General features: G+C 39.8%; 3 protein-coding genes and 1 non-coding gene across 8 annotated transcripts; 2 read left to right on the forward strand and 2 right to left on the reverse strand.

Moving 5' to 3' along the window:
* The first annotated feature begins 814 nt into the window (after positions 1 to 814).
* dele1 (DAP3 binding cell death enhancer 1) lies at positions 815 to 12,293 on the forward strand. Of its 3 annotated transcripts, XM_077609244.1 has the most exons (13): positions 815 to 906; positions 1,015 to 1,075; positions 2,104 to 2,221; positions 3,855 to 3,957; positions 4,193 to 4,337; positions 5,303 to 5,473; positions 5,585 to 5,661; positions 5,739 to 5,832; positions 6,568 to 6,710; positions 7,887 to 8,048; positions 8,126 to 8,218; positions 9,251 to 9,404; positions 9,485 to 12,293. In XM_077609244.1, exons 2-13 carry the CDS (start codon positions 1,045 to 1,047, stop codon positions 9,718 to 9,720), a joined length of 1,527 nt encoding a protein of 508 aa, XP_077465370.1. In that variant the 5' UTR covers positions 815 to 906; positions 1,015 to 1,044; the 3' UTR covers positions 9,721 to 12,293. The 3 variants fall into 3 exon arrangements, with proteins under 3 accessions (XP_077465370.1, XP_077465369.1, XP_077465372.1); XM_077609243.1 differs by having other exon boundaries at positions 854 to 1,075; XM_077609246.1 differs by lacking the exon at positions 9,485 to 12,293 and adding an exon at positions 9,047 to 9,148 and having other exon boundaries at positions 854 to 1,075; positions 9,251 to 9,394.
* On the reverse strand, positions 11,471 to 16,600 carry LOC144082242 (transmembrane protein 179). Its single transcript, XM_077609247.1, has 4 exons — positions 16,098 to 16,600; positions 15,373 to 15,510; positions 13,872 to 13,950; positions 11,471 to 13,249 (listed from the first exon to the last, which is right to left on the reverse strand). The coding sequence occupies exons 1-4, from the start codon at positions 16,406 to 16,408 to the stop codon at positions 13,067 to 13,069; spliced, it is 711 nt and encodes a 236-aa protein (XP_077465373.1). The 5' UTR covers positions 16,409 to 16,600; the 3' UTR covers positions 11,471 to 13,066.
* Positions 16,601 to 17,323: 723 nt separating this feature from the next.
* On the reverse strand, positions 17,324 to 17,396 carry trnaf-gaa (transfer RNA phenylalanine (anticodon GAA)). The gene has a single exon. It is a non-coding gene; the product is annotated as a tRNA-Phe (tRNA).
* Positions 17,397 to 17,606: 210 nt separating this feature from the next.
* On the forward strand, positions 17,607 to 22,344 carry hs6st2 (heparan sulfate 6-O-sulfotransferase 2). Of its 3 annotated transcripts, XM_077610029.1 has the most exons (3): positions 17,607 to 18,376; positions 18,446 to 18,684; positions 20,041 to 22,344. In XM_077610029.1, exons 1-3 carry the CDS (start codon positions 18,125 to 18,127, stop codon positions 20,852 to 20,854), a joined length of 1,305 nt encoding a protein of 434 aa, XP_077466155.1. In that variant the 5' UTR covers positions 17,607 to 18,124; the 3' UTR covers positions 20,855 to 22,344. The 3 variants fall into 3 exon arrangements, with proteins under 3 accessions (XP_077466155.1, XP_077466153.1, XP_077466154.1); XM_077610027.1 differs by having other exon boundaries at positions 17,607 to 18,684; XM_077610028.1 differs by having other exon boundaries at positions 17,607 to 18,684; positions 20,044 to 22,344.
* Positions 22,345 to 22,442: the final 98 nt, after the last annotated feature.

The raw sequence follows: 22,442 nt of genomic DNA on the forward strand, positions 1-22,442 counted from the left end.
TCAAGACACACAAAGCCACATTTCACATTTTTGCGGACCCATTCTCCTTTGATGTGCAAGATGCCCCTCCTGAGCTTCAAATGGAGCTCATTGACCTGCAGTGCAACTCTTCACTCAAAGCCAAGTTCAGGGAGGTGAGTGGAGAAGCAGACAAGCTTGGGCAATTTTTGAGAGAGTTGACCCCCAGCTTCCCTGAACTTTCCCGAAGGTTCAAGCGGACCATGTGCCTTTTTGGGAGCACATACTTGTGTTAGAAGCTCTTCTCCACCTTGAACTTCAATAAGTCCAAGTACAGGTCCAGACTTACTGATGAGCATCTTCAAGCTCTACTGAGGATCTCCACTGCTTCCTCCCTCAAGCCAAATGTGACTCAGCTATGTGAGAAGTGCTGCCAGGTCTCTAGCAGCAAGGAGTAGGCAAGAGAAGTCGTGTTCAGAATATTTCATGTTCAATGTTACATTCAAGTTCAGAAAGTTAAAGAGCTGTTAATACAGACATTTGAAACGGAATAAAAATAATTCATTTTCTCTACTTAGCTAGCCAGTGTATATCTACTGTATGCTCATTATTATTATTTTATTTTTGTATTACTGATTGATTGATTTTTTATTCATCTTTTTTTGTTAAAAAATAAAGATATTTGATAACGTTGGAATGTTTTATCAGCGCTTTTCTTGTGGAAATCCTGATGCGGCCCAGTCTCACCCAGACTCGGCCTCTAGCGGCCCCCGGGTAAATTGAGTTTGAGACCCCTGTTTTAATGTATGTACTATACTGTGTTAATTTAATGACGATCCTTTTCGTGTCACCACACGGTGGTGCACTTGGACCCTCAAACCTTCACGATTGCGTCATGGAAAACACTTCCGGATGACAGTTCAGGCTCGTCCGGATTTCACCTAAAACGTATGTTTATCAACAGATTTGTTTACATTGACATGACGACGTAATCTCCCACTGGATCAGCTTTTGTTTTCAAGTCAGGGGTATGTTAACATGAACATTCATCGACAGTGGAAGTTCCCGTGAGGGAAAAGAGGAACAATGTGGAGAGTTAAGGGACTCGCGTGGAGAGGTAAGACGAACGTCAAGGGCACCGACGAGATTTATCGTATCTAGCGTCTTGTTTATTTTGGTCCAGCCAAGTGCCTTAAGTGCCTTCAAAGTTGTCAGCACTCATTTTAAAAGTGTTCTTTACTTCGTTCATAACATCCTTTATAAGAATTCAACATTTTTTCCCGACGTAATTTACGGCGGTTTTATCGAAACTAGGAAACTAGGTTTATGTGTTATCATTGTACTAAAATTTGAAAAAAAACATCGGGATTAAATGTATTAAATCTATACTCGGGTTATTGTATAATAAAGTTTTTATTCGGAAAGGACCACGTTTATGTCTACGTTTTATCATTGGATTAAGGTTTGGTCGGACAAACGCATTCAGTGTCTTAAATCTATACATGGGTTGTTGATTGGTAAAGTTTATATTAGCAAAGAAGCATGTTTATGTTTATTTTTTCCCCTCGTATCAAGGTTTGGAAGGACAAAGGGCATTAAACGCCTTAAATATATACTATATGGATCTTGTTTGCTCTTTTAATTTTCCATGTCATGTACAGTTCTTATCCTTGAAACCAAAATCTGAGATTAGGGATTCAATTTTGGGCTGTCACAGGCTATGATGCAAATCACCAGACTATAACATCAAATATAACCCTATAGATTTATTAAACATCGGTTTGCAGCAGGAAACTATGCTTTCTAGCGACTATTGTCTTATTGATATTATATTGCATTTTTCCCATCAACCTGCATGCACAAGGGACAAAGGATGGAAATTAGCCTTTGGCTATAATCTTACATATGTTCATTAATGTGTATGGTCTGTATATTAAATAAATCAAACTCAAATTCATTGACTGAAATGTTGAAATTGAATATTTATTCTACACACTAAAGAGCCGTATGAAGAACCTATGATTGTCATTAACAATGTAACTGGCATAATGGATTCTCTGGAAATTCCCCCAAATTCTTCAGTGGTGAAGGCAGTGTTTGTTGTGCTTCTGGTAATGTTTTGCGTGTGTAAATTTGTCTTTGCAGTGCTGCATCACTACCACACCAACACCCCGCTGCGTCTACCCCAGAATCACCATGTGGAAGATAAAGTCATCAACCACTCTACTGTTCTCTCTTCTTCTCTAAACTCTTCAGACAGCAGGTACAGGATAGATTTGCAGAAGATGTGTTAAACATTGATGCTTTCACTTTCACTTCTAGGCTTTTTGAGTACAGTAATACCTCGACATACGAGCAATTTGAGATACCAGTAAAATTGTGAGCAAATATTTATCTTGAGATACAAGACAAATTTTGATATACGAGCATACGCGAGAGGTTGCTCATAAGAACATCATGGGCACTGTCTTTCTGGTCGCAACTCCCTCGTGTAATGTCTCTACGAGCATTGGGCGGAACGTTGCATTTCTTCAGTGTTTTTTTTCCCCGTTAGTCATTGTGAATGTCGGAGCTTGTTCGCTAATACGAGAGGAGTACTACTGTAAGTTGGCAAGTGGTCATGCGTTATCCTATTGTGAGGACATTTGTGTGCATCATTTTGGGAATATTTTGAAGGGAAGACAAAAGCAAACAACCCTCGATAGGTTGCATCTGAAAGTCAGGGTGGAGGCGGGGCACATAGAGCCAGAAGAAAGGTATAAAAATGTAAAACAAAATTAGAATTAAGTTTATTGTAAGGTTAAATTACATTTATTTTTGAGTGTCTGAATCGTAATCCAAGTTCATTTAAGTTTGTTTATGTTATGTTACGAGTGGGTTGCCGTGCAAAAAGTCCCCCCCTCTCTGTCCGTCTCTCTCTCCCCTCCGCGAAATCCGTCTAATTTTAGCACTATTAAACAGATTTTAGTACTATTAAACCACTAGTTATTTGCTACTTTGTTAATAGATGGCGAATAAGAACAAATAAAAATCCAATATCCTGTTTTGGGTGATTTTTCAGAGGGTTGTTTTTAGTTCATTTCTATAGGAAACGTTCATTTGAGTTACGATACGAGTAAATCGACATACGAGCTCAGTCCCGGAACGCATTAAGCTCTTATCTCGAGGTACCACTGTACTCCTATTAAAAAACAAATACAAATAACGTTGTTTGGGTTTTAATGCACTGAAGAACATCCACATGGTTATATTATGGTTGATCAACACATACTTAAGGACATGTATTCAACAACAGTTTTCAGCGTTCCTCATTAGGGTCATGGGGGGTGCTGGAGCCTATCCCAGCTGACTCTGGGCCAGCGGCGGGGACACCCTGAATCGATGGCCAGCCGTTTGCAGGGCACAAGGAGACGGACAACCATGCACACTCACGCCCCTACCTAGGGGCAATTTAGAGTGTCCATTCAGCCTACCATGCATGTTTTTGAAATGAGGGAGGAAACCGGAGTACCCAGAGGAAGCCCACGCAGGCCCGGGGAGAACATGCAAACTCCACACAGGTGGACGTGACCTGGATTTGAACCCAGGACCCCGGAGCTGTGAGGCCGACGCGCAAATTTAATCTTACAATTGTTCTACTAATTCAAACATTTAAAAAAAATCACACATGGTCTTCCAATTTTAATGATAGATATTCCCAAATCAATTGAAAAAAATATTTGCACTCTTTTTCAACAATTTAATTAAGTCGAAAGCATCTCTATTCAACATTGACTTTTCACCATTCACACACATACAGAAATTGTAGTCTCTGTTTTCACAGAATTTTGTTCTTGTTGAATAGTTTGTAGTGGCTTAGAATGACATCATAATTGTTGCCATTCATAAACTTTCAGTTCTCATAAAGAGGAGGATGGCGGGAGTCGGGAGAAACAAAGGGCCTTTAAATCCACCTTCACAGAGTTGCCTCGTTATACAGCCCTTGACGCCGTTGGATGGGTATGTATATTTCTAATGGGAACAGTGAATAATCTTAGTTCATTTTGTTGTTTTTATCCAATTATGATTTAGCATGTGGTAAAATATATCGACTCAATAGACATCTTAATGACATTTTTTTCTTACCCTGGCACTTAATTCTAATTAGCCAGAAATTGTCCTTCTAATTTTTTTTTATTTTTTATTTATTTATCATTTTGTGGAAGCAACAACTGTTTATCACACATGTCCAAAGGGGGCGTCGGCGGTGCTGTTCATGCAGATATGCCGGAGGATCCACTCCAGTTTCTCTTCATGTACTGATTCCAATTCAAGCTTAGGAATTTGGACAACCTCACTCACTTTGCAAAAGTGTGGATATCGCTGTCTGCTAGATATATGTAAGCACAAGATCTTTGCAAATGTAATACAATAAGACCGTGCCACTTTACCGATCGACTATCAAGATTCACTACATCACACCTTGGAGCCGCCAAATATTTATTTAAAAAAATTAAAGTGTAGGAGCAATAATACAGACATGAAATGGAGAAAAAAGACACGATTGAAGAGTATTTAACTGTCCAATAGGGGGCAGTGTCTAACTTTGGTAATTACTAAATAATAGTACAGAGAGGGCTTTAAAAGTCCAAATAAAATAAACACCATAAAGTACTGTCCCTACATCGGGGTTATACAGGTATTGGAACCTATTATCCGCGATATTCAAGGTGTTACGGTATTCCCTTTTGGTTAAGAAGTACAATGGCGAATGTGGACAATGTCCTAATATTACGACTGGAGTCGAAATATTACGACAAGATTAGTTTTAATTAGGGGTATGTATTGCCTCATCTGGCGATACGATTCATATCATGATTCAATTCGATCCAGATTAGTAATCCCAATATTACACTTTAAATCTGTTGGAATTTTTTTGCATATCACTGATCAAAATGCACATAAAAGTAAATTTATATCACTTTATTGCTGATATGTTATTCAGTATTGCTGTAACACATTTTTGTTTTATATTTGAATAATAATGGCTTTTAATGTAACATTTTCTGAGATTTTAGTGTAGACAAGCTTTTGTGGAAACCTGCTTTAGTCCAAAGAAACTATTAAAAAAACATTTTAAAGAATGCAAAACACTCAATCAAAAACAGTTATTTAAAAATATGGTAGGTCAAAACATTAGCTTGAGCTTTCCAGGTATATTTACCACCACTGTGCCAAAAGAGAAAAATAACTTATTAAAGTTAGAACTGTGCAACAATATCACTATGGATATATTGCGGAATTCATTTTTAAATACCCTTACTATGTATTGACTATCTTTTTATATTTTGGTGGTGTGCTTCAGTATTGAGGAATGATGTGGTCCTAAGAGGAAGGAGTGCATTGTGCCTGCACAATCAGTCCAGCAGTGGAGGAAGTGACGTCACGCAATGCAGAAATGAACAGAACCCCCTGACTCCTAACGTCTGTATCACAGGCTGTGAGGAGGTGGTGGGCCTGGGTTCCCCCTTACAAGGTGTGTTCAGTATTAGCTAGTCTGCTTTGGCCAAAGCATAAAAATGGCAAGAGCGACAAACATCGCTTTTAGAATTGGAAAAAAAATATCTGCTTTTCTTCTTGGTCGCAGATGACACGCATGGATGCCCCCCAGAAAAGAATGTTTTCGAGGAAGAGCCCACAGACACAGATCACGCTAACGATGAGGTTCGGCATATGAATTCATTATGTTAGCATTTTCACCTGCTTGTGTGTCAGTGATTAAATGTTTGTTTTGCATAAAGTGTATGTTTAAAGGTGAGGAGGCACTGGCAGAAGCAGCTCAGAACCTCCAAAAAGTGGCTGAGAGCAGTGTCCCAGTGATCCTCAATATTATTGGTATTTATCTTTTACATGACTACTCGATTACTACTACAGTAATCCCTCGATTGTCGCGGTTAATGTAGACCAGACATGGCCGCGATAAACGAAAAAACGCGAAGTAGGGTCACCGCTATTAAAAAAATAATAATGTTTTTTTTGTTTTTTGTTTAATTCAGTGCTGAGTCCTAGTAGCAAGCGGAGGACAGGGGAGTGGCTTCCGCTTGGGAGTTTCAGCGTGGATTTTCACATTTTTATGAACTTAAAAAAAAAGTTTTTTTATTTTGTATGAAGACCTGTATATACATCTAAATAAGTTCAATACAGTAATCCCTCAATTATCGCGGTTAATGTAGACCAGACATGGCCGCGATAAACTAAAAAACGCAAAGTAGGGTCACCCCTATTTAAAAAAAAAAAAGAATATATATATATATATTTTTTTTTTTTTACTTCAGTGCTGCTGACTCTTAGTAGCATGCGGAGGACAGGGGAGTGTCTTCCGCTTGCGAGTTTCAACGTGGATTTTCACATTTTTATGAACTTACAAAAAATTAATTAAAAAAAAATTACCCCAGAAAAAAAATCCATGATGTCGTGAAACCGCGATATTCGAGGGATTACTGTACTTATGCACTGAGTCATTTTTCTTTCACATATATATTTTTATTATAACAGAACAACATTCCCGCCATGGTGCATTTGGCAATATGTAGTAGTAATCTAGCTTCCCACTCTCACTTCTCGCTACAGGCCTCGAAAAAGCCACAAGTGGCAACAATGAAGAAGCTTTCACTTGTTTCCTAGCGGCTGCTCAACACGGCTACAGTAAAGCTCTGTTTAATACTGGCGTCTGTTACGAGAAGGGTAGAGGAGTGAGCAAGAATAAAGAGAAGGTAAGGAGCTACACACACAATCACTGATCTATATATTTAACATTGACCCTATACAGTAATACCTCGACATACGAGCAATTTGAGATCCAAGTAAAATTTCGAGCAAATATTTATCTTGAGATACGAGACAAATTTTGATATACGAGCATACAGCGGACGCGAGAGGCTGCTCATAAGAACATCACGGGCACTGTCTTTCTGGTCCCAACTCCCTCGTGTAATTTCTCTACGAGCACTGGGCGGAGCGTTGCATTTTTTTAGTGTTTTTTTTCCCGTTAGTCAGTGCGAATGGCGCAGCTTGTTCGCTAATACGAGAGGAGTACTACTTCCCGGGCAAATTGGCAAGTGGTCGTGCGTTATCCTATTGTGAGGACATTTGTGTGCATCATTTTGGGAATATTTTGAAGGGAAGACAAAAGCAAACAACCCTTGATAGGTTGCATCTGAAAGTCAGGGTGGAGGCGGGGCAACTAGAGCCAACCCGGGACAAGAAAGGTATAAAAATTTAAAACAAAATTTGAATTAAGTTTAGTGAAAGGTTAGATTAAATTTATTTTTGAGTGTGTCTGCATCGTAATCCAAGTTCATTTAAATTTGTTATGTTACGAGCGCGTTGCCATACAAAAAGTACTCTCTCTCTCTCTCTCTCTCTCTCTCTCTCTCTCTCTCTCTCTCTCTCTCTCTCTCTCTCTCTGTCTCTCTCTGTCTCTGTCTCTCTCTCTCTCTCTCTCTCTCTCTCTCTCTCTCTCTCTCTCTCTCCCCTCTGCGAAATCCATCTAGTTTTAGTAATATTAAACACATTTTAGTTCTATTAAACCACTAGTTATTTGTTACTTTGTTAATAGATGGCGAATTGGAACAAATAATGTTTTTCCAATCCAATATCCTGTTTTGGGTGTTTTTTCAGAGGGTTGGAACGAATTAATTTGTTTTTAGTTTATTTCTATGGGAAACGTTCATTTGAGTTACAAGTAAATTGACATACGACCTCAGTCCCGGAACGCATTAAGCTCGTATCTCGAGGTACCACTGTATGGCCGTATCTTATGTGATACATGAATGACCATTATAGGGTCAGTTTCATTTTTTTTGCGTTATTTACTGGTTCGGGCTCTAAAAGTTTAATATTGAACATATTTTTATTGCATTTATCTTTTCTCATTTTACTCCATGAAGGCTTCACATTACTATCGGCGCGCAGCACTGGAAGGTCATCATCAAGCTCAGTATCGATTTGCAAAGCTGCTCTTGACCGGTAGAGGACACCAAAGTAAAGAAGAAAAACTGAAAATGGCCATCAGTTTTTTAGAGAAGGCTGCTGCGGCTGGTCTAACTAAGGTGAGAAGCCTTATCACATAGTACAGAAATATACGACATTTCCTCACAATAGTTTTACTTAATTCCCTCTTTTTAAGGCTCAATTGTGTCTAGCGTCGGTGTATTCTCTGGAGCCAGTGAGAAATGGCAGTAAGGCTGTGTACTACCTGCACATGGCGGCAGAGAGCAACGTGAGTCCTGTGAATTTGATTATCAGTTGTAGACGAGGGCAATTTTTACTATGGGGAATACCATATGCAATTGCCTAAGGTACAATGTCTTTTTGGATGTATGAGAGGCCACTCCCCAAAGTCATTTTAATTATTAATACTATTGTCCTTCATTTACACGTCAAGTTAGCGGGATAAACCATCTGCTCCGCGCTGGAATTTACAGAAGGGGCATTGACTGCCTCTAGCATCAATAAAATGTCAGTACATGCAGTCTAAAATGGGCCATTTTTTTTCTTATCATCATGTAGGCCATGATTACCCATCACAACAGGCCAGAAAAGTCAAGTTTTAGGTTCAAAGGTTCAATCTAATCATCCAGAACACAATTTAAAGTGTAAAATCGGCATATATATATATAAAACCCAAAAACCCACCAACCCACCCACCTACCCACCCAGCCACCCAAAAACCCATCCACAAACCCAAATCCCCACCCATCCACCCGATCCACCCACTCACCCACACACCCACACAGAGCGTCCCCCCCCACACACATTATTTTTTTCTCTTCATTTTTGAAAAATATGTATTTATTTTTAAAAAAAAGGAATAAACTATATTTTCATTTGAATTTTAATATAAAACTAAGTTCACTCACATGATTTACTTTTGCAGGCCACACAAAGGCCTGTGACTAGCCCCCACCCCGCCACTTTGACATCGGTGAATTAAGCAGTGTATGACTAAGAATCATAGCAATTACTTAATGTTTAAGTGGTATTTAGTCATTTAGATTTAAAAAAAAGATTTATAAATATTTTTTTTTTAAATGTGGTATTGGTACAGCATCAGTGTCCGTCGATACCACTCAACTGGGTGTCAGAATTGTTATTGGGAGCCCAAAAACACAATCGGTACAACACACATTTTTGGGGTCAACCAGTTTAGGTAAGTCTACTTTTAGATAAGTGACAATGCATGAAATATATACCATTTAATAACGAAAGTACTTCCGGTTTCATGACATTTTTTCTCCTTGTCTGCATTTAGGACAACACTGCTCTACTCCTGTTGGGTCAGTGCTACGAGAACGGCTTCGGGGTCCAGCAGAACTTGAAGAAAGCAATTGAATTGTATAAACGAGCCGCTCAAGCAGGCAACAAAGAGGCCCAGCGCTTACTGCTGTCTCCCATTGGGACACACAGTGAGTGACAGCGCATGTGAAAGCGTGTGTCTCATCTGTAAATAAGCGTCCTGACTTCCTTCCATTTTTGTATTTTGCAGTGTTGCGCTCTATCCGTTCTTCTCCGTGTTTCTCCGCATCAGACCGGGACATCCAGCGGCTTCTTTCCGATGAGGCCGATCGTGAGCGCGCGGACTCCCCTTCGGTCGCTCTTTCCTTCCTGCCCCACTCCTGGAGCACAGGGTGCATAGACATGGCACCTGCGCTCTCTTCTTCTCATCTCCATTCCCAAGGTTTGGAGGTAAAATACTGCCAGTGGGTAGTAGGGGTTGGATAACAGCCAATAGTCAGGTTTACATGGAGCCTTGTGTTCTGATTAGAAAACAGTAGGTTCCCAAATTACGAACAGAAATGGTTCCAGACCACCATTCGCAACTCGATTTCTTCGTAAGTCCAACAAAGTTCCAATTATATAGGTACTACATACACTACTGCGGTGGAAGGAATTGGCCTTTCACAGGGCGTTTCAGCTCAATGGGCACTACATTATGGTAGTGCTAGCATGAAACATATGCTTGCATGCATGCTAGCGTTTGTTTTAATAAAGGCAGCAGGAGCAAAACTTGTATGCTTATGCTTTATTGACGTAGTGTACTCGCGTTAATAGAATTCAAAGCATTCAAACATCTACAAATCCGTAAAAGTCGTCATCTTCAGTGTCCAACATTAAGAGTTCGCCGTCCAACACGCATGGTTCCAAATTACTGTCAGTCTGAGTTGTTGCTGTGGGCTTTCGTAAAAGTGATGCCAACCGAAAGCTCCCCTTGCTAGCTGACAATTTAGCCCAGGCATCCACAACCCATTCGCAAATCGTTGCGTAACTCTCCTGACGCTACCTGACAGTCTTTGTATAACTATATTTGCCATCGAACATCTATCAATCCCTAGCTGTTCGCCTTATATCCGCGGAAACTCAGCTTTGTCTCCAACACTCTATTTGCGAACCATTGGCCTGTTTTCTGTTTATGTTCCTGCGCATAGCAAAAAGCTCCTAGTTTGTACTGTGCCTCTTAAACGTATCTCTTTGCAAGTGACATTTTCGGGTGTCAAACTGATATTATTTTACAAAATGCATACCTAAATATGTTTCTATTTTTATGTGCTTCTTGCACCCCTTTTCACGTCAGGCCCTTATCTCTATATACAAGTAGCGTGTCGGCAAGAAATGAACTCAGACAGTCAAGCAGTCAGGGTCAAATAGCGACACAAATTTTGAATTTAGTGTATCCACAAGGGGCACCGACTGATCGGGTGCCCCCCGTCCATTTTAGAGAAAATTTTAGACTTTTAAGCGTGCCCTATATGTACGTGAAAATATAGACCAGTCAGCTGGTGTTCACATCTCCGAATGTTCGTAAGTTGGGAACCTAGTGTACAAGAAAATACACCAAATGAATGAAAATACTGAAAATACCAATTTGACTGAGGTTGTATTTTCATATTGCCAATCAGTTCAGAAGTCATGTAAACTGTCAGTCGCTTGCTTTGTATGGTTCTAAAGCAAAGTGGTTTCATCACTACGTGCGTTAATTACCTTCAGCCCAAAATCCATTCAGGAAACCACAAATCAATTGTTCATTATACTGATATTCTTCCATACGTTTGGAAATTTACTATCTAGTCAGCCGATTTGCAGTCCTTGCGACCACTGTATTCTGCCAATTGAAGTTACAGGGCTTGTTTGTTAGGAGGTTTCAGTTTTACTTCAAATTCTTCTTCAGTTCTGTTTTTAAGTATAAGCTTGTTGAATATGTATGTCCACTATGAGTGGGAGTCCCAATAGGATTGTTTTTGTTTTGCCTATTATGGAAAATCAATCACCTAAAACGGTGATAAAACAGCTAGTTTGAAGCCATGGTTACTGTGAAAGGAGGTAAGATTTTACAGAGAAAGGTCAGTACATTGCGTTCTTGGTTGTTCATAGTTTGTTATAACACCGTATTAGATTTAGTTTACAGTTGTTTTTTCACAAGAGAATGTTTTACGTGTACGATGAATGACGTGTGAGTCAAAGTCAATAGTAGTCATACTTTTGTATATTTTTATACGCCTTTACAATTTTAAGTTTTTCTAAAACAAGTTCGCTGGTCCCACCTGCTTGTTTAGAACCAAAAAGACAATTGTTGTGCTATTTGAAAAAAAACTTTTTTGAAAATTGGGTGTTTAACAAATAAAAGATTGAGTTCACACACTTAGAGAAGGTGAAGAAATTCATTCAGTCTTCTATTAGGATCCGAAAGCTGTTTCTGGCCACCATAAAAAAATTCAACTCTCTACGTTGCACGATTTGGACTAACGCAGCGAGAGAATCTTAACATACACACACACACACACACACACACACACAAATCACGCTTTATAAGGATTATAGATGAGAACGAGTGAGGCATAGCATGTGCCTTTGCTCTGGTCTCTGATAATGACCTGTTTTCCCCAATTATATTCAGTTATGACAACATTTGGACACATAATATAGTATTATATGTGGTAAATTAACTAATAATTGGTGATTAGTCGACTGCCAAAATAATCATTTATGGCAGCCCCAGATTATCCCCAGAAAACCTGCCAGTAAGTGGGCAACTAACGTAAGAAGAATAAAATACCTGAAGGGGGGTTAACTACGGGCCGCTGCTCAGTTTTTATTGGCCCGCAGCAACTAATCAAGATATCATTAAATATGATGTTACTCAGATTATATTGCACTTCTTGTCTTTAACATTAGATGGAGCGAGTCATTTAAACAGCATCTATCCATTAGCTGAAATGACAACCTGACAACATATTGAAACAAATGTAGAAAACTGTGGACTTTTATTATTTTGTTTTGCATAAATAATATTCTCCAAAGTTTGTTTCAGTACTATTATTATGAGTATGTATGGAATATCCTTGCCTTTAAATTACTTTGTCGTTTTTTGCCCTTTACTCATTCACCTCCACTGACACTTATAGACATCAAATCCGTTTCATCTTGGAAAGCTGGTATTGAGTCATCAAGTCTTACTGCCATTTAAAGCAATCGAACGCTGCCAGCCCTCCCAGTCAAAATGGTTGGATGTCTCTGTATTGCTGTCAATGCCAGCTAATGAGTTAAAACTCAAAATGTTTTTAAATCCAATCTTTTTTTACCTGATTCTTATCGTCTATTTAACAAAAAAATGAAGTATTTCATTCCTTTGTTTCTGTAGATTTTTTTTAAAGCAACCCTTGGAGAAAAAAGTTTGCACTCCCTGAACTAGAGCGATTCAGTTGCATAATTCATTCCAAATTGTTTTGAGTAATGTTTATGTACTTTACAGCATTAAATAAAACTCAAGTATATCAAACCATAAAAGAATACCAAGCTCCTAAGTGGTTGATGCCTCACTATTTTTCGTCTCATTATGAACCCCTAATTAGATTTTTTGCTACAATGCTCCACAGAAAACGCATCCGGCAAATACATGCATAGTGACATCTTAATATTGCTGTAACAACAAAAAATGATAAACGGAAACAAACTGGACTCCACGAGTGGTCAACAGCAGGTACATTTGTAAGGAAGACCATTACATGTTACATGTAAACACAAAAATAAACCCAGTAAAAAAATTAAAAAACCTGTTATCTTCTTTGAACGACTAGACCATTATGGTCAGAGTTTCTGGAAATGGTGGAGGGGATGGGGACCCATCGGACAGGGTGTCCCTCAGAAGAAGCTCTTTTTCTCGAAAGAGGCATGGCCCATTGTGCGAGTGGTGGAGTCGCGTGAAGGCCAGCATGGATTGGAGCAACCACAGGAGTGTCACAAACCACAGAGACGCCTGCGCACAAAGACAAGACACACTAAAATCTGGACTAATCCACTATGAGTCACTTACGGATAAGCAAATTAAAAGTAGGTCGCAATGAAGAAATCTCGGACAGAATTTAGAACACAAAATGACCTCATTCCAATAAATAGAGATATTTTTGGGCTATGAGACGCAATTTTATTCTCTGCTTTGAACCATGTAGTTTAAGTTTAAGCTGCAAAAGAGCTAATTTATGGATTTTTATAGGTTAACTAGTAACATGCCTGGTTGTTTCATTCATTAACTTTGCTTAGCAGGTGAGCACTTGGGTTGTCTTCAGTTTTTATCTAAATGCAACTTCCTTTATCCAACAACACTGAGTTCTCAGAGTGAATTAGGGCTTATATGTAGGAAATTTTCAAACAAATCCTTGCTTCATTTTGTCGTGATAGCCTTTCTGAGGCTAGGTAGGTGGGATATTTTGTGCCATTGCAGAAGATTTGTTTAAGGCTAAACATATGTGATTTGACTGATTTAAAAAGACGTGTGTGCTGATAACAGCCCAGTTCAGAGGATTCCATGTGCTGCAAGCTAAGACGTCAAGGAAAAGTACATGTATTTTTTCTTCTAAATGCAGCTCCGTAGTGCTTACCTTTGCCAGACTGAGTTCTGTGTAGAAGGACGAGGTGTCCACGTCCAGATAAAGTGGAACCATCTGTGACGTAGCGCAGCTGTAAAAAGAAAGAAAACAAAAAACAAGTATTTATATAGTGTAGTTTCCGCACTATAAGGCACAACTAAAAGACTTCAAATTTTCAGAAAAGCCGGTAATGCGCTTTATAATCCGATTCACCTTTTATATGAACCAATATTGGATAATCATTGTGTGGAATTCCTTTCAGCACAGCTGCATCTAATTAATGTATATCACAACCCTAACCACTAACCAACCCTAAAACTATTATTACTACTACTCCAGCTCCATCTTGTAGGTGTATAAAACAACCCCCTACTACTACTACTTCTGCTACTACTACTACTACTCCAGCTCCATCTTGTAGGTGTATAAAACAACCCCCTACTACTACTACTTCTGCTACTACTACTACTACTCCAGCTCCATCTTGTAGGTGTATAAAACAACCCCCTACTACTACTACTTCTGCTACTACTACTACTACTCCAGCTCCATCTTGTAGGTGTATAAAACAACCCCCTACTACTACTGCTTCTGCTACTACTACTACTACTCCAGCTCCATCTTGTAGGTGTATAAAACAACCCCCTACTACTACTTCTGCTACTACTACTGCTACTACTAATACTACAACTACTACTTCTGCTGCTACTACTACTGCTACTACTAATACTACAACTGCTACTTCTGCTGCTACTACTACTGCTACTACTAATACTACAACTACTACTTCTGCTGCTACTACTACTGCTACTACTGCTACTACTAATACTACAACTACTACTACTACTATTACTACTATTACTATTACTACTACTTCTACTACTACTATTACTTCTACTACTATTGCTATTACTTCTACTACTATTAATACTGCTAATACTTCTACTACTATTACTACTATTACTACTACTTCTACTACTATCACTACTACTACTACTAATACTACTCCAGCTCCATCTAGTGGATATATAACAACCTACTATTACTACTATGACTACAACAGCTATATCTAGTGGATGTATAACACCCCCCTATTACTACTACTACTACAACTACTACAGTTTCATCGAGTGTATGTATAACACAACCCCTACAACTACTATTGCTACTACTCTGGCTTCATCCAGTGTATGTATTACACAAACCCTACTACTACTACTATTACTACTAGAGCGCCATGTAGTGGATGTATAACACAACCCACTACTATCACAGCTCCATCTATTGGTTGTATGACAATCTCTTCCTCCTTCTCCTACTACTACTACTACCACCACCACCATCAAGATTACTACTACTACGTTTTATAATCCAGTGGGTCTCATGTACGCATGAAACAAATATTAAGATAGGCCATTCATTGAATGTAGTTCGGAAAGTATGGCATGTGTGTGTGTGTGTTTGGCTATTATAGACATTCACATGAATGAAAAAGCAACAGTGTGAGAGCCACCTGAATGATTGGGTGTTGTTGTCGGTCACCGTGTCACACCAGGAGGCAAGACCCAAAGACAAGATGACGCTGGAGCCAGCCGACAGGAAGAGCATGCACACGCTCACCAGGACCGTCAGAAAAGATGAAAACAAAGTGCTGTGCAAAAAAGATACAATTTGGCGCAATTATTTTTCATGTATGTTTTTGTTTTAGCACCCCCCGCGACCCTAATGAGGATAAAGCGATTCCGAAAAAGAATGAATGAATATCAACATTTTGACAAATTATAACATGCCTATTAAAAAACACTCAGAAAAAAAAATATATGCAAAGAACTGAAATGTTAAACTATTAAGTGTGAATCAACATTCTCATATTTAGATCAGGGCGACCCGTCGGCTGAGCGGTTAACGCGTCAGCCTCATATTGGGTGACCTGGGTTCAAATCCAGGTTTGGACCTTTCTGTGTGGAGTTTGGATGTTCTCTCTGGGGCTGTGTGGGTTTTCTCCGGGTACTCCGGTTTCCTCCTACATTCCAAAGACATGCATGGTAGGCTGATTGGACACACTATTTTGGCCCTAGGTATGAGTGTGAGCGTGAATGGTTGTCCTGCGATTGGCTGGCCACTAATTCCGGACTCCAGCACCCCCCGCGACCCTAGTGAGGATAAAGCGTTTCAGAAAATCAGATATTTCGATCGCCCAAATGACGTCTTTTTGCTCACGACGCGTGAAACACTCACTCGTCATGTTGTCCGTAGAGGTAGAAGAGGGACCGCCAGCCCTGCGCGGCCCCGTAAAGCACCGTGAAAATACCCACAAACGTGGCAAACTGGCAGGCTGCAGGTGGTCCCCACTGCTGCACCACCAAGCGAGCAACGGCGCCCCCCTCGCCGGCTTCTTCTTTACTCCAGTAGCCGGCGGAGAAGAGCCCGCAGCGGCCTTTAAACGCAGAGCCGTTGAGAGCCATGGGGACGACCACCAGCAAACCCGCCGCCATGGAGAGGGCGTGAGCGGCACAGTGAGCCAGCAACAGCCGCCGGTCCAGCTCCATGTCCAGATCTGGGGAAGGGTGAGTTTAAAAAAGCCAAATGCAGGCCTATGTCCGATTATTATTATTATTATTAAAAAGTCACAGCATCGTGCACATCTCTCCTTTCGCTTTCGGAAGGTTTGGATAGTTTCCGAACATGGGCGGAACCCTACTGACGATGAAAGCTCAACTCAAACTGTTATTACACAACTATACGTGAAAAGTGCATAACGGACTGACGTCCCACTCTCTACTAGTTTCGAATGCCACTTTTACTTCATTTGAATTTTCCCGACAATCAAGAGTCCAGATTCTAAACTAAAAACATGTGCTTCTTCAAACTTTTATATCAGTAGCAACTTTGAAAATACATATCTTCCCAAATAATCCCATCAGTGTCGCAGATTAAATTGAAGTGTGTGTAACTCTTCATCAAAATCACGAATTATTTTTTCTTCTTATTTTGGTCAGCAGAGCACGGTGTACAATGAGCACAGTAATAAAGCCGAACAACATTAAAGCATACAAAAATATGACCTATATTTTCTATTCTCGGAATAGAGCATTACATCTTCAGTTCAAACGATCTTTGATTCCATTCCCTTCAGGAATGACGTTGCTGCACCGACGTCATCTATGCTTTAAATGACAGATTTAAATACAGATCAATCATTCCAATAGATTTTATAATCTTGAACACCGCCATCTATTTCTCACAGGTCGCAGAAATATACACACAGACATTGATATATATTTATTATGTTTATTTTTTTAATAACTCAAGTAGTAAGGTAGCAAGCATATCAGTTCTTACATTTTTACTTCATAACATCTGTGGAGGACAAAATGCAGCATCAAATTTGTAATCTTGGAAAAACCTCATACTAAGCAATAAAAATGGGTCACCGCCTCATTTGACGTGTACTTTCAGCAAAATGCCGAAACCCGGGATCGAACCAGGGACCTTTAGATCTTCAGTCTAACGCTCTCCCAACTGAGCTATTTCGGCGGAATGATGATGTGAGAGCTTATTTTATATTTGTACACAAAATTCTACGTCCCACAGAATTGTGGTGTGAAAAAACAAAAGTAAATTTGTCTACAACCTTTAACGTCCTTATTACTGCAAATTCTATTTTTCATAATGTAGCCCACAAAAGGTTTGCTAAGACAGCAATGACGTAATTTCTCCCCGAAATCAACGCAAGGGCTGCCGGGAAGAAAGGTCAAAAATCGGTCTGTTCCCAGTGCAAGTCTTTTGATTTGCAGCTATCAAAAAGTCGTTTTTTTTACATTTATTCCATTAAGGATTTAACAAACAGCACAAAATGAACGACGAAGACACTGTGGTATTTTCATGTATTGTTGGATATAATATGACGAAAATTGCAAATACGTCGCATTTTATTTAACGGGTGTAGCAAGTGTTAGCTACCCAGCACGCTATCGGCTACATGTTATTGTTTTGTGGTGGTCATGCTTGCACGAATCTTTATAGAGTTTAAAAGGTATAATTCGTCGCATGTTCCCTTAAAAAACCTCTGCGATACGTTTATGTCCAACTCCGTGAAGTCATTTGACACTTAAGAAATCAAGTGTAAATGGATACCATGTCAAAATCAGGACACGGGATCTAGATTGGGTCTCAAATACTAGCTTGTGGAGAAGAAAAACACCTCTAATTTTGGAGGTCAGTTAGTTCGGGCAAGTGATGTTATTCTGCTGGTCTCTGCAAAAATGGATGACAAGTCCAGCAGCCATCACAGGCTTCTGGTGGTCCTGCTCATGGCGTTGATCTTCAGCGTCATCATGATTCAGTACGTGTGTCCCAGCAGGACCGAGTGCCAAATGCTCCATCAACTGGGGTCCTGGTTTCACATGGCCGCAGGTTCCCAAACAAGTGACGGTGAAGTCCAAGAGAAACTGGATCCGTACATTTCAGAAGATGGTGCCTTGATGCGCTTCATCCCACGCTTTAACTTCACCAAGGTGGACCTGAACCGCGCCGTGGACTTCAACATCAAGGGAGATGATGTCATCGTTTTTCTGCACATCCAGAAGACGGGCGGCACCACGTTCGGTCGTCATCTAGTGCGGAACATCCAGCTAGAGAGGCCGTGCGAGTGCCACGCCGGCCAGAAAAAGTGCACCTGCCTCAGGCCAGGCAAGAAGGAAACCTGGCTTTTCTCCCGGTTCTCCACCGGCTGGAGTTGTGGGCTCCACGCCGACTGGACCGAGCTGACCCGCTGTGTACCGGCGCGGATGGACTCACGGGAAGCACCCAAGAGCATGCAGAGGTAAGCTTATTGAAACATTCAGGTACAGTCACACCTCTACTTACGAAATTAATTGGTTCCAGAACTTTTTTCATAACGTGAAAAGTTCATAAGTAGAGCAGCACTTTATATGTAAATTCTCTAATTAATTCCATGGTCCTCACACAACTACCAACTAAACCCTTTAAAATTGGTCAAAATGTCCCAATTTTGTAAGAAAGATGTGAGAAACACAAAAATGAGAGAAAATGATCATAAATTTATTTATTAATGTCACAAAATAAATAGCAAGTACATATACAAAATCTACCCGTGTTGAAACGCGTGGGAACGAGAGAAAGCAAGAACACACGAACACATTTAATAAACACAGCATTTAGAATTCAAACAACAACATTAATCAACAACAAGCATTAACGTTTTATGATTTCTTTGAAATGCAATTCTACACCCATTTTATAAGTCACTGCTGGTTCTTACCTGATTTTGCAGTGCTTGAACGTTTTGAAAAAAAACCTGTAAAAAGACGATTGCCTTTGGCAACTTTAAGCAGACAATGGGTCAAAGAAAAATGGAGGGTTGTTGTGAGACAGCCAATAAGAACCCAGTATATGGTGTAGGGAGATTTTAAAGTGAGAATCAATGCTTCCGCGGCAATATTTTCAAAATGAAATAATGGATAAGGAATCTATGTACTTTTAGGGGGTTTTCGTAACTTGGATATTTTTCTTATCTCAAGTCCATTTCTTGAGTTTTTTGAATTATTATTATTTTTTAAACTCGGTAAAAACACAACAGACCTTGGAAAAACTTGCAGATCAATTTCACTGTATAGACACCATCCACCTTAGTGTTAGAATGAAAACATGCTTCTCTTTGAGCACCATCCACTGCACTTAGCCAGCTTGTAATGCTGTTGTACCGTGTTAGTAGCACTACAATAGTTTGAATAAAGAGGTTCTCAAAACATGTTTTGTTACTTTGGGTGCTTCAAATCATGGAGACAGGAGAAGAAAAAAAATTGGTAATGGTTATGGAACAGCGATGAAGTAGCTGTGCAGGAAATAGTCAACTAGGTTGGAAATTAGCATTCTTCCCGTCTCTGAATCTCCCCAAAAACTCTTTATAAAAATGGTGTCATATTTCTCCTTCGAGCGACACACGATGTACAATAATATAAAAACGACGACAAAATAAAAACATGGCACTCAAACAAAGACCCCGCAAACACCCAAGTTTTGGACTTTGCATACAAAAAGCTTTCGTAACCTGGAAATTCCGCACCTAGAGGCATTCGTAAGTAGAGGTATGACAGCAGTTCAATTTTATTTGAAAAATTCTCATTGTTTACTGACGTTGACCTTCTTTCTACTCCAGTAGGAACTATTACTACATCACCATCCTGAGAGACCCAGTATCCCGGTACCTGAGCGAGTGGCGCCATGTCCAGCGCGGCGCCACCTGGAAGGCGTCTCTGCACGTGTGTGACGGCCGCTCTCCTACGTCGTCCGAACTTCCCAGCTGCTACCCGGGCGACGATTGGTCAGGCTGCACCCTCCAGGAGTTCACCGACTGCCCTCACAACTTGGCCAACAACCGGCAGACGCGCATGCTGGCCGACCTGAGTCTGGTGGGCTGCTACAACGTGTCGTCCATGAGCGAGGACGAGCGCTGGGGCGTCCTCCTGGAGAGCGCCAAGCGGAACCTGCGCGGCATGGCGTTCTACGGCCTCACCGAGTACCAGCGTAAAACCCAGTACCTTTTCGAACGCACGTTCCGCTTAGCATTCATCGCTCCCTTCACGCAACTCAACGGCACGCGGGCGTCCGGCTTGGACGTCCCCACCGACACACAGCGGCGGATCCGCCAGCTCAACCGCTGGGATGTGGAACTCTACGAGTACGCGCGGGATCTCTTCCTGCAGCGTTTCCAGTTCGCCCGGCAGCAGGAGCGGCGGCAGGCCCGGGAGAGGCGGCAGCAGGAAAGGAGGCGGCTCCGAGGGAGGCTCGCCGCGATGCAAGGACGCCAGCAGAAGCCCACTCAAGCACCCACCCTGACGGAAAATCATTTTGTTACTCTGTCCCAAGAAGACGCCAAAGAAGATTCTGATGGGCTGCTTCCAGAATGGTGGGAAAAGGATGAGACTGGCACTTTAGAGGATTACTTGGACAACGTGGAATTGTGGAAATGAACTGACTTTTTTCATTAGATAAACGCCTTACTATGGGGAGAAGACTTTAGGGAGTGTATCGCTATCATATCGGGGGGAAAAGAAGTCTCGTGACGGAATAACTCAATTATTTTCACATGTTAATCCTCTTATGAGGTAAATATTTTTGGGGGGTCTTTACGTTTCAACGTGATAATTTTTTGTACAAATTTGATGACAACTGGTAATGAAAACCTCACGTTTTGATGCAATTGATCATCGTGATGAGTTGTAATAAGAGAACTCAAGTGCCGTTTTATGTTATGACGGGATGATTTTTAAGTTGGAGTTTTATGCTAATTATACTGCAACTTTAGTTCCATACATTGAAATGATTTCTTGTTTTACACATTGCGTTGTAAAATGATAATTTTGATGTTATAATAATTATTTTCAAGTGCTTCACGTTAAAACTTAATCATTTTGGTTTGAATTGAATATTTACCTTGCAAAGTGAAATGTTTCACATATCATAATGATTTCATGTTTAATGTCTTATTACATTGTAACTTGATCATTTTTACGTTATAACAGAATCATTTTTTACATTGTCCATAATTATACATGAGTAAAAATAACAATTTTACATTATAATGTGATCAGTTTTAAGTAATTCTTTGATATATTTTTTTAAAGTATAATATTTATTTTGTCGCGTTACAAACATCAGTCAATTCGCTACTGCATCAGCGTTTTGACATGCTTATCACGTTAAAGCCTAAATCTTGTTAAAAAAAATTGCTCATTTTCTATATTTTATTTGTTCTGCTTTAAGATTCTTTTGTAATTTGTCACTAACATTTTTCATACTGGTTTGATAGCTATACACTGTTGTAAAGTATGATCTAAGAATGAAATAATCTTCAAGTAACTGCACCAGTAACCTTTACAGAATGTCTTATTTATAATTGTATTGGTCGATGATGTTCAAAATACCGGATAAACGGTTCACTTAATGTCATTTGTTTACACTACCAGACAGTTTTAGTTTTGACTAATGCAGGAGGCAAATTATTATTTCATAATGGGAATGATAATCTAAGTTTTTATGTTCTCAATTGTTCTCGTCTTAGCATCGCTACCGTAAATACTCTGTTACTACTACAATCTTAACTATAAATCTCCGGAGAAGTTCTGTACAAGTCGTCAACTCTTGTGAAAACATTTGATCTTGACAATATTGCTTTGTTGGTGAAAAGATCAATAAGCTACATTAATGTTTATGAATAGTGACTTCTTGGTTTCGTCCACACTGATACACTCTAATCTTGTTTTGCTTCAATTATCATTTTTAATTTATTTTGTTGAGCAACTGCATACATTCTTTAATTGTTACCTTTGAGAGTAGCAATGATTTTCAATTCATCTTTTAGAAACAAAATTGAAAATACCTCAGTTCGCTGTATATTTACTATAAATGCTGTGAATGTCTCAATGTATCTTGTCTAAAATATACAAATTTTTACATGCACCTTGACTGTTTCATCTTTTATCAAATGAGGGAAAACATCTTTGAATGTTTAAAAATGAATGTAAAGTGCAGTGAAAAGGGAATCATTTGAAATAGGGA

Source organism: Stigmatopora argus, chromosome 9 (genome assembly GCF_051989625.1).
Source record: "Stigmatopora argus isolate UIUO_Sarg chromosome 9, RoL_Sarg_1.0, whole genome shotgun sequence".
In the NCBI taxonomy this organism is placed as follows: Eukaryota; Metazoa; Chordata; class Actinopteri; order Syngnathiformes; family Syngnathidae; genus Stigmatopora; species Stigmatopora argus.